We start from the raw sequence: 11,731 nt of genomic DNA on the forward strand, positions 1-11,731 counted from the left end.
CCGTGCCCGTGCCCGTGCCCGTGACCGTGCCCGTGCCATGGCTGCCACCAAGGCACCGGCAGCGCTGGCGGCAGCCCGGGAGCACGGGCTAGCAGTGACCCGGGACTACAGCAGCAACCCCCGGCTGAGTGAGTGGGGGGCGCGGGGGGACAGGGAGGACAGAGCGCCGGGGGAGGGCACGGCACCCCCGTGCCCCAGAGCAGGGTGGGGCCGTGGGTACACCGGGGTGGCAGGGACGAGTGGGGGACACAGGGCAGAGGTGGGTGGGTGGGTGGCACTGGGTCAGGAAGGGATGGAGGTGGCACCGGGACAGGCAGGGGGGACAAGGGTGGCGCTGGAACAGGCAGGCACGGGTGGGTGACCCCGGGGCAGGAAGGGACGGGTGGGTGACACTGGGGCAGGCAGGACTGAGTGGGTGGCACAGGGGCTGTGTGTGTCTCTCGGGGAGCACAGGGGCTATATAGGGCTGGGGGGGGGTCCCCCCTCCTGGGGTCCGCACCTGCAGGGGCTGGGGACGGTGTGCCGGGCCCCCGAGGGCTGTGGGGTGCGCGGGGGCTGCGGTGACCCCACAGGGGTGCTGGGGTGCCCCAAGTATCCCTCTCCCCGCCCCGACAAAGGGAGGACCCGCCAAGGTGACCCTGGGATGAGCCACATGTGTGGGGGGTGGGGACATGTCCATCGAGGGGACGTCGGTGTGACATCCCTGGGACTTTGTGTGACATCCGTGGGTGCTCCGTCCATACCCCTGTGCCCCCCCTCTGGCTCCGGGGGGGCTGGGGGCTCAGCGCTGGCACCCTCAGCCCCTCACCCTGGGCTGCAACCCCGTCCCACCCCGACCTCGGGGAGCCTGGCGTGGTGCCAGCCCCACATCGAGGGGTGGGTGAGCCCCCCTCCCGCACCCCGTCCCCGACCACCCACGGGGCCAAGGACGTTTGCTGTGACCTTTGTGCCTTCGCCGCCGGGCCGGGATGGCTGGAGGGAGCCTGAAAGTCACCTCCCTGGATGTCCCCTCGCTGGTCCCGAGCCGGGTGGCTCCGGGCTGGCACGGCCGCGGCCGCTCCCTCCCAGCCCGGCCGGCCCTGCCCGGCCCCGCCGTGTTTGGTGTCAACACGGAGCCGGGAGCGGCCACCCGTGGGTGACTCGTGTCCCGGTCACCTGGCTGAGCGCCAGCCCTTGGCCCGGGTCACCCGGGAGTCCCTTTCCAAGGCAAAAAATGCTCATTTCCGAGTTTGTTCCCTCCTGCCGCCTTTCCCTCTCGGGAGAGGGACGGGCAGTGCCGGCTTTGCCAGGCTGGCTCTGCCCAGCCAAACTTGGCCCCAAATCCAGGCTGGCACTCAGGTCTGCCCGGGGGGGACGCGTGTGAGGAGCTCAGGGTGGGTTCTCTGCAGATGGAGGGCCGGGAGAGGGGGATCCTGGCACTGGGCACCGGGGAAGGGGGGTCAAGCAGTGCCGCGGGCAGGCAGGGTTGGCAGGGAGGGCAGGCAGGAGTTGGCAGTGCCCGCAGTGCCCATCCAGGGCCGGCTCTCCCGAGAGGCAGCAGAGGAATCGGCAGCCGCTCCCCAGCGCCGCGAATCCATTAGCACGAAGAGCCACTTCTCACCTCCCGGCCTTTGGCTCGACCCAGCGCCGGGGAAAACAGCGCCGGGAGCGATCCCGCCGCCGCACGTGGGCTCGGGGTCCTGCCCGCACGTGCGGGTACCTGTGCGGGGGGATGTCCCCCCCTGACCCACGGCCTGTCCCACCGGCTGCTCTAAAACCGGCAAGGGCAGCCTGGGAGCTGGGCTGCGATGGGGATGGATGCGGGAATGAATAAATGGAGGGATGGACAGATGGAGGGACGGTTTCGGACCTGAGGTTGCTCCCCCAAAGCCTTCTGGGGGCATTCTGGGAGCTGGGGCAGAGCCCGAGGAGGTGTGAGTCCCCCCTGCCCATTTCCAGATCCCACAATTGGATTTTTAAGTATATAAACCCAGCAGCCGTCGGGCCCCTGGCAGCAGGAGGCAGCTGGTGGTGCAGAGCTGGGCTCGCTGCTCCCCCCGCCCTCTTCCCAGCTCTGCCAGCCCCCCACCCCCTTCCTGGTGCTGCAGAGGGGAGGGGCGTGGGGGACCTTGGAGCCCCCCACCCTCCGGAGCTGCCAGACCCCCGGCAAGCAGAGCAGGGCTGGTGTCCTTGGCGTGACCATGGGGGGTGGCAATGCCATGGGACTGTGGGGAAGGGGCTGGCGGGGTCCTTGGGGCTGCAGCTCATCCATCCATCCATCCATCCATCCATCCATCCATCCATCCTCCCGCCCCTGTGGCAGCATCCCCAGCACCCCCCGGTCCATCCCACTGTCACGGGACCCCGTGCCCCACAGCGCGGGGGGATCCCCCGGCTCTCCACCACTTCTCTTTCCCTCGGACCCCCCTCCTCCCGGCTCCGTCAGCCCAGCTGGCCCAGCGCGGGGTCCGCAGCCCCCTCCCCGCCTCCCACGCCCCCAGCCCTGTTTTGTCTGCCGGCAAACGCGGCAGCAAGCCCAGCAATTTATTTCTCCTTTTTTTTTCCCCTTCCTCGGGCTGCTTGTTTGGTTCACGCTTGGCTGGGGCTGCCTTTCTTTGCCTCCCCTCACATGACGTGCAGGTGTGTATGGGAACCCTCGGCCGCCGGGCCCTAATTAGTGGCATAGAGTGTGACCCCCCGCCGGGCTTTTCACGGGCTCTGCCGGGCTGGGACAGGCCGGTGGGTTTGACAGCGCGGCACAAAGTGACACATGGCACAATGGGCAGGTTGTGGAGGGGGGAAACGGTCACTTAGGGACTGTCGGAAAAGTCCCAGGATGGCCCCGGGGCAGGATGGTGGCTCGGGAAGAGGGGGTGGGGTCGGGCTGAGCGGGATTTTGAGCGCGGAGTGGCCGTCGGGGATGGATTCGTGTCCCGTCCTGGAAATTCGGCAGGGTCGCTTCAGACATCAGCGTTTTGGTTAAAAACTCAGCATTTGTGGAATCCTAAAATCCCCGGGTGGTTTGGGTTGGGAGGGACCTTAAAGGCCACCCGGTGTCACCCCCTGCCATGGCAGGGACCCCTCCCACTGACCGGGTAGATCGAAGTCCCATCCAACCTCCTTGTGATGAAATCACGGGATAATCTATGGACCTGCTGAGACACCTTTTCATCCCCAACCTCGCCCTGGGGCAGAGGGTTTGGGGCGCTTGGGGGCTGTTTATCTGTCCCATTTCCTATCTTTGTTCCAGCTGGGTCCCACTCTGTAATTTGGGATAAGGATGAACATCCCTCGCTGCACTCCCGCTCCAGAGACCAAGCTGACCCTCTCCTGGGGACAGGACAGGGGAATGGCTTCCCACTGCCAGAGGGCAGGGTTGGGTGGGATATTGGGAAGGAATCCTTCCCTGTGAGGGTGGGCAGGGCCTGGCACAGGTTGGGCAGAGAAGCTGTGGCTGCCCCTGGATCCCTGGAAGTGTCCAAGGCCAGGCTGGAGCACCCTGGGCTGGTGGAAGGTGTCCCTGGGGTTGGAACTGGACGGTCATTAAGGTCCCTTCCCACCCAAAGCATTCCCTGATTCCGCGCTCTCCAGCGGTCCGTGCCCACCCCCGGCGCACTTTGGAGCCGAGCCCTAAGGCGGGGCGGGCCGGGGGTGCCGGGGCGGAGGGGCCGGGAGGGCCGGGGGGGGCTGGCGAGGGCAGGGCGGGCGAGCGGCAGCAATTAGCGGCGGGCGGGGCCGGGCAGGGCCGGGCCGGGCCCCTTTGTGAGCGGGGCCGAGCCCCCCCGGCCGCCGCGCTGGGCAGCAGTGCGTGAGCGCCAGCGCTAACGGAGATCGCATCTGACAGGAGCTGTGAATTTGGGGCTGGGGGTGTGGAAAGGCCAGGTTGAAAGACTTTTCTTTTTCCCTCGGCCCCTCTCCCCCGCCCCCGCTCCCCGGCCGTGCCCCCGGCCAGCCGCCGCAGCCCACCCACCCCGCCGGGCCGGCCCCACTCCCGGCCCAATTATGGGAATTGGAGCTTTCCGGGGCTCCCCCGCCGCTGCCGCGGCCCTCTCCCTCCTCCGGCTCCTCCTCCTCTTCCTCTTCTCCTCCTGCGCTTTTTCCGTGCCGAATGGATGGATGGATGGATGGATGGATGGATGGATGGATGGATGGATGGATGGATGGATGGATGGATGGATGGATGGATGGATGATCTATCACTGTACCACTAGAGAGCTTGGCTGATGATCCAGTGTCACCCCCAGGGCACCAGGAGGTGCTGCCAGAGGCTCCAGTGCCCTCTGTGGGAGAAGGAGCCCCTCTGCTCTGGAGCCAGGCTGGGAGAGCTGGGGGGGTTCCCCTGGAGAAGAGAAGGATCCAGGGAGAGCTGAGAGCCCCTGGCAGGGCCTAAAGGGGCTCCAGGAGAGCTGGAGAGGGACTGGGGACAAGGGATGGAGGGACAGCACACAGGGAATGGCTTCAAACTGCCAGAGGGCAGGGACAGATGGGATATTGGGAAGGAATCGCTGGCTGGGAGCGTGGGCAGGCCCTGGCACAGGTTGCCCAGACAAGCTGTGGCTGCCCCTGGATCCCTGGAAGTGTCCAAGGCCAGGTTGGAGCACCCTGGGCTGGTGGAAGGTGTCCCTACCTGTGGCAGGGGGTGGCACTGGATGGGCTTTCAGGTCTCTTCCCTCCCAAACCAGCGTGGAGTTCTGTGATCCTCCTGCAGAAGTGTCAGGGTCACTGGCACTGCCAGTTCTGTGCCCTGGCACGGGCTGGGAGAGGGGAGGGGGACACTGGGGGTGCAGCTGTGCCACGGGGGTGACCCCACACTGCTCTGGGGGGTGTCCAGGGATTGGGGCTCCCCAAACTGGGCTGTGGCCAGCGAGGAGCAAAGGGGACCCATCCCCCAGAAATGGAGTCCCTGGGGCTGATGCAGCTGGGGACAATGACAGCACCACCTTAAGGACACCCAGGATGCTGAGGGGCAGGACCCCCCATGCCACAGCCGGTGGGAGGGAGGGGGGAGCCCTCCAGCTGGCCCAGCCTCTCCGATCCCATCAGGATCATGAGGGACTCCCAGCCCGGGGCGAGGAGAGAGGGCAGGGGGATGAAAGGGGTCAGCGAGCCCCGCCCTGCCGGGGTAGGATTTTGGCACCGACATGTCCTGGGATGATCAAGGCAGCTTAGAGCCGGCTCAGTGCCCCCACACCTGCACCCGCCGGGGCTGAGCCCCGCCCTCTGTCCCGGCCCTGCCCCTCTCCCCGGGCCCCTGCACGGCCTCGGCCCCCTTTGTCACCCTCGGCCTTCGTGTCCCGGGTGCCTCCTGCCCCACGGGTGTCCCTGGGGGTCACACCCCTGGCACCCTCCCGAGTGCCACCCTGTGTGTGTCCCTGGTGCCCCGAGGGCTCCTCCTGCCCTGCGGTGCCCTCTGCATCCCACCAGGATGCTTTTAAACTAGAAGGGGATTTAGGTGGGATATTGGGAAGACACTTCCCTGTGAGGGTGGGGAGCCCCAGCCTGCCCCAGCCTGGAAGTGTCCAAGGCCAGGCTGGACGGGGCTTGGAGCGACGGGGGCTACTGAAAGGTGTCCCTGCCCGTGGCAGGGGTGGCATTGGGTGGCATTTAAAGGTCCCTCCCGACCCAAACCATTGTATTCCGTGGCTCTTTGCAGGGCTGTGCCCATCACACGGGGTCAGGGCTGGGCTGGGGGGTTTGGGGGGGGTGAGGGGTCTGTGCCCAGGCTGGAACAGAGGACCAGGCTGTGCCCAGGCTGAGGTGAGTGGAAAGGGCCTGGTGAGATGCACAGTCTCTGCTGGGACTTGCAGGAGCCACTGGAGTTCCAGCAGGTCACCAGGCTGTGGTGGCACCTTGCTGGGATGGGGTGTCCCAGGGCAGGGAACCTCTCCTGGTGCTGCTGGAGGGGGGAGCCAGGGAAGCTGGGTGACCAGGGGAGGCTTTACTGCTGGTTGTGGTGACATTCCCAGTTGTGACATCCCTGTCAGGTGTGTGGGAACACCTCCAGGAGGTGACACAGCCAGCTGTCACCAGGCCCCGCGGCAGGGAGCCCCCACGGAGTGACATTCTTGCAGGATGTGTGCTCCAGGGCTGGGAGCCCCCACGAGTGACATTCTTGCAGGATGTGTGCTCCAGGGCTGGGAGCCCCCACGGAGTGACATTCTTGCAGGATGTGTGCTCCAGGGCTCCAGTTCAGCTGCCACCAGTCACTTGGGCTGGCCCTGGGATAAGGAAAGGGACAGCAGGAGCGGGTGGCACGGGAGTGGGATGGATCCCAGGGTTTGGTGCTGCCAGTGCTGGGATCAGGGTGGGAGCCCCCCGGGAGCCTCCCCAGCCCAGGCTGACGGTGTGTCCTTCCCTTCCCCCAGCCTACAGGACGGTATGTGGTGTCAACGGGCCACTGGTGGTGCTGGACAATGTGAAGGTAGGACCCTGTCTGGGGAGAAGACAAGGGGACACCTTGGCAGTGTCACCTGGGGCTGGTCAGGGACCACCGTGCTGTCCCCTCTGGGCTGAGCTACCACTCAGCTGGAGAGGGCAACGGGGGTACCTCGTCCCTCATCACCTCTCTCGTGTCCGCCGGGCTGTCCCGTCCCCTCTCCCCTGTCCCGAATCCCTTCTCCCCCATCCCTCGGGGTTTTTTTGGGCTGTTTTCCGGGCTGGTCCCCTGTCGCTTGTCCCCTGGACTGGTCTGTCCCGTCTCTCCTGTCCCTTGTCCCCTGTTCCCCTGAGTTGTTCCCTGTCTCCTCTCCCTGTCCCTTGGGCTGTCCCCCGGGCTGTCCCCTGTCCCCCGGGCTGTCCCCTCCTCTCCGGGGTCCGAGCTCCCTCCTCTGGACGCGATCGGCAGCAGAGCCCGTGTCCCCGTGTGGGTGGTGTGTGCTCTGGGACACTGCTGTCCTGTCCCCGTGTCCTGTCCCCGTGTCCCACCCGAGCTCAGCCCCTGCTCCCTGTTCTCCTGTGCCCCTACCCAAAATCCAGCCCTTCTCCCCTGATGTTCCCAGGCTCCTGTCCCTTGTCCCCTGTCCCCTGCCCAATCTGTGGCTCCCTCTGGGCCCCTGCCCTGACACCACACCCACCACGACCCCCCTCTCAGCCCGTGTGCCAGTACGGGGTGGTACTTTGGTGTCACCCTGCCTGTCCCTGCTCCAGGCGCAGGGTCTGGGCTCTCTTGGGTGGGCTCCAGGCACCTGGGGGACCCTCCGAGGGGCTTTGTTGCCCGCCGGCTCGTTTCCATGGCCCCTTTCACGCCGAGCCCGGCAGGATGGGAATTAATCAGCTCAATTAAAGAGCCAGCCCGTGGCGGGGGTTTCCTCGGCTTTGTCGTCCTTTATCCAAAGGTCTTTCCAGAAGAATTAAAGTCCAAAGTTCACAGGGCCGGAGGCAGCCCCGGTGGCGGCTGGGAGTGAGGAGGAGGAGGAGGAGGAGGAGGAGGAGGAAGAGGAGAGCCCGGAGTGTGCTGGGCAGGCGGGGCTGGGCAGGGGAGGGACCCTTCCGACGCTGTGCCCAGAGCGGGACGTGTCCCCTCAGCCAAGGGGCGGCAGAAAAGTCTCCTCCATCCCCCCCGGGGGGATTGGGGAGGGTGGGTGGTGTCCCCTGGGGTGCTGAGTCCCACTCGTCCCTGTGGCCAGTGCGAGGTGGTGGCACCGTGGTGGCCCCGTCCGTGCCTGGCAGGGACTGTGTGAACTGGCTGGTACCGCGGACTTTCCCAGCGTTGGGGAAAATTGCCCAGCGTTGTGGAAACCGAGGCAGGAGCGGCGCAGAGCCCGGAGTGGCTCCAGGGTGGGGCGAGGACAGGCAGCACCTTCCCCCGACCCCCCACTGCTGTCCCGTGTCCCCCCTCGGTGTCAGGGAGCACAAACCCCCTCCCCAGGAGGGGAAATAGGGCAGCCCCGACGGGGTTGGGGGGGCACAGAGGAGCCCCCCGCCCCGGCTCAGCCTGCCCCTGTGCCCACAGTTTGCCCAGTACGCCGAGATCGTGAACTTCACGCTGCCCAACGGCACCACCCGCAGCGGGCAGGTGCTGGAGGTGATGGGCTCCAAAGCCATCGTCCAGGTGAGCGCGGCGGGGACACGGGGGACTGCACGGCTCGGGAATGTGTCCCGGGGCTCTGTCCTGGGGCTCTGTCCTGGGGCTCTGTCCCCCTCCAGCGGTGGCTGCTGCATTCTTGTCCCAGAGCTCTCAGGCTGCAGGACCCCTGTCCTGGGACGTGTCGTGTCCTGGGATGGGCAGGGTCCCGGTACAAGTGTCCGGGGACAGGTGATGTCCTGGGATGGGCAGGGGTATGCGGTGTCCCGGATTGTCATTGTCGTGTGACACGTGTAGTCCCCATCCCTTATCCCCACGTCCCCCACACGAATCTCCCCCTGCATTCCAACAGGGAAATCTGGGACCCCGCTGCCAACCCCGCCCCCTCGGCCCCCAGCGGGGCCACGGCTGGGACGGGCAGTGGGTTCCAGGGCGCCCCAGAGAGGGGCAGGGGGGGCTCACTGGGAGCACTGGGACTGTTTGGGGTCATCCTGCCTAATTACCCCGGAGCCCCCAAACCAGGGCTCGGGGGGGCTGCGCAGCTGCCGAAAATCACTCCTCGAATGGCACCTGCGTCTCTGTGATGCCCTTTTAATCCTATTAGGGAGTCAGGCTCGGGGAGGAAAGGGGGGGAAAATAGGGATAAAAGGGAAAGAAATGCAGACCCGGCGTTGTTGGGGGTGACCTGCAGCACCTGCAGCCGCCCGGGGGGCTGTGGCCATCACCCCCCTCAGGCCTGTCACTGTCCCCCTCCCAGGGGCCACCCGGCTCCAATTAAAGCAGCGATTCGGAGGTTAATTAATACTAATGATGTCAAATATTACACTGATCAAACAAAACGCCTTTGCCCTGCCGTGGGCATCGCATAAGGGAGCGGGATTCCCCCCTCGGGGTTCCCCCTCCCCAAAGCCCCTCAGAAGGGGGTTTTCTTAACCCCGAGGGCTCCCCCCCTCCTTTATCTCTCCTCCCTGCGGGGGTTTTTGGGTGAGCGCGGATCACATCCCCCCCAAAGCCCCCCCCCTTCCGTGCCCATTAATCCCCACTAATTGCCCCCCACCCGCCTCCTGCCCCGGGGTCTCTGCAGGTGTTTGAGGGAACATCTGGGATCGACGCCAAGCAAACCTCCTGCGAGTTCACGGGGGACATCCTGCGCACCCCCGTGTCCGAGGACATGCTGGGTAAGCCCCGCCCGTGGCTGAGCCCGGACACAGCTCGGGGCGTGGGTGGGAGGTAACTCAGGATGGGCTGTTTGGGGGAGTTGGGGTTCAGTTCTGGGGCTGAACACGTGACCTCCCCATCCCTGGAAGTGACTTCCCATCCCTTGGAAGTGTCCAAAGCCAGGCTGGACAGGGCCTGGAGCAACGTGGGCTAGTGGAAGGTGTCCCTGCCCCTGGCAGAGGTGGGATTGGATGGGATTTAAGGTCCCTTCCCACCCAAACGAGTCTGGGGTTCATTATGGGCGGGTATGAGCCCTCCTCTGTCCCCACATACCCCCTGCACAGCTGGATGCCGGCAGCCCCCCCCCGCCCCCCCCTCCCCCAGCCTCCCCCGGGGGTGTTCAAGCCCACCCAGCCAAGCCCAACCCACGTTTGAGGCTCCTGAGTGTCCCCCCGCGCCAGAGGGGTCACGGCCGGTGACGGGGGTCGCTCGGGGTCGCGGGGTGTGGGGGGGGTGGGCCCTGGGCTCCAGTGCCGCTCCGTGGTCGGGGGCCGCGTGTCTGCCGCGATCTCCATCCCGCCGTGGATGGATCCCGGTGCCCGGGGCTCGGCAGTGCCCGCGCCCCGCCGCAAAGGGCAGCGCAAAGGGCACGTGTCGAGCGCGGTTCGGCTGCCAGCGGTGACGGCCGGGCACGGGGAGGGACCTCCCCCTCCTCCCCCAGCCTGAGACCTCCCTGCTCCCTCAGCCAGGGCCCCCCCCACAGCCAGGGACCCTCTCCTTCCCCAGCAAGGGTCCCCCCTACTCACTCAGCCAGGGACCCCCAACTTCCCACAGCCAGGGACCCCCTGTCCCCGTGCAGGGTCGGGTAGCGCGTCCCCCCAGCGCTCTCGCAGTGCCACCCCCCCAACCTGGGCCGAGGTCCCCCTCCCTGGCTGGTCCCCCCTCTCCCCACGCGGACTCGGGGCCGGCGGACGCGGCTCTGCCGTGGCCACTGACCTTTCATGCTCCGCGCTCCGCGCCCCGGCCCTGCCATCACCCTGATCCGCTCTGACACCCGTGACGTGTCCCCGGCCCTGGTGGGGACCGGCAGAATGTCCCGTGGGGCGGCAGCGGGCTGGGGGGGCGGCGTGTGGGCGCTGCGGCTTCGTGGCGATCGATGCCGCGGCTCCGAGACGGTCGATGAGGCTGAGAGGGAGCGGGGGTGCCGTGTAACCCCCCCCCGGGCAGGTTAGGAGGGGTCTCGGTGTCACCCCCCCGCCCAGGACCCCGAGGGGGAGGTGATGGGGGTGGCTGGGGACATGGGGAGGGGGTCCCGGGGCTCTTGTCCCCGTGGGCTGGCATCTTCCTGCCACGAGAGTTGCGGTGTCACCCAGCCCTCGGTGACACCGCCCACCCCACGCAGTGACATGGGCACACCTCGTTCCCTAGGAGGGGGTCTGGGGGTGCCCACAGCCCTCCTGGGTGCAAATCCCTCCGTCCCCCACCCACAGCCCCCCAAGCACCGGTACCTGTGTCCCCCTCTGGGCACCCCCGGCGTGTCCTGTGGGAGCACTGGGGACCGGCATCAGGATGGGACCCTGCCCCACGCCCACGGGCCGGCAGGTGCCCCCCGGCAGCCTCCCCCCGCCCCGGCTGGTGGCCCCGGGCAGGGACCAGCCCCTCTCCTTGCAGGTCGGGTGTTCAACGGCTCCGCCAAACCCATCGACGGCGGCCCCCGGGTGATGGCCGAGGACTTCCTGGACATCAACGGTGACGGCTCCGGCCCCGCGGGGCTCCGCTACCCTGGGCGTGGGGGAGGGACTCGGGAACAGCCTGGCACGGCATGGGGGTACCTCCGTGCTCTGGCGGCCAGAGCAGCCCCGCGGTGTCACCCCATCCCTCCCTCCATCCCTCCCTCCACCCCTTCCCACGGGGGTGCCCCAGGTGGGGGTCCGGGTGCCAGGGTGGGACCTGTCCCACCCCAGGACTGGGGGTGGGCACCTGTGCTGCCCAGGGGCTGCTCCCTCCTCACCTCCAGAATTTGTTTCCTAATTTTGGGCACCAAGCAGGGCACATGAGGCTGCCCCGCCTCTGGAAGTGCCCAAGGCCGTGTCGGACAGGAGCTGGGCTGGTGGAAGGTGTCCCTGGGTGGCACTGGATGGGCTTTAATGTCCGTCCCAACCCGGCCCATTCCATGACTCCTCCTTCCCGGGGTGCCTCCCGTCCCTGTCCTGCTCCAGGCCAGCCCATCAACCCCCACGGGCGCATCTACCCGGAGGAGATGATCCAGACGGGGATCTCGCCCATCGACGTCATGAACAGCATCGCCCGTGGCCAGAAGATCCCCATCTTCTCTGCCGCGGGGCTTCCCCACAACGAGGTGCGTGCCCAGGGGGGCGGGAGTGGCAGCGGGAGGGATTTGGGGGGGCTGGAGCCTCCCTGCTGTCGAGGGGCAGCCCCTCAGCTCGTGCCTCGGTGTGGGCACAGCGAGGGGTAAAGCAAACCCTGCGTGCCAAAGCTGGGCTGGGGGGGGAAGGGGATCTGGGCTGATGGGGGGACCCGGACCCGGGGGCTGCAGAGCACCCCAAATCC

General features: G+C 67.2%; 1 protein-coding gene across 2 annotated transcripts in view; it reads left to right on the forward strand.

Annotated features, from left to right (window-relative positions):
- Positions 1-11,731, forward strand: part of ATP6V1B1 (ATPase H+ transporting V1 subunit B1) — a 15,794-nt gene continuing 4,063 nt past the window's right edge. Inside the window, exons 1-6 of one of the 2 annotated variants that reach the window (XM_027908435.1) lie at positions 1-128; positions 6,345-6,400; positions 7,931-8,029; positions 9,087-9,180; positions 10,832-10,909; positions 11,380-11,519. In XM_027908435.1, coding sequence (XP_027764236.1) covers positions 38-128; positions 6,345-6,400; positions 7,931-8,029; positions 9,087-9,180; positions 10,832-10,909; positions 11,380-11,519 — 558 coding nt within the window. In that variant the 5' untranslated portion in view covers positions 1-37. Of the gene's footprint in view, positions 129-6,344; positions 6,401-7,110; positions 7,441-7,930; positions 8,030-9,086; positions 9,181-10,831; positions 10,910-11,379; positions 11,520-11,731 lie in introns of those variants that run through there. The other variant, XM_027908436.1, reaches the window with a different exon arrangement.

Source organism: Empidonax traillii, unplaced genomic scaffold (genome assembly GCF_003031625.1).
Source record: "Empidonax traillii isolate 1590-97213 ecotype Southwest subspecies unplaced genomic scaffold, ASM303162v1 scaffold1710:size70786, whole genome shotgun sequence".
In the NCBI taxonomy this organism is placed as follows: domain Eukaryota; kingdom Metazoa; phylum Chordata; class Aves; order Passeriformes; family Tyrannidae; genus Empidonax; species Empidonax traillii.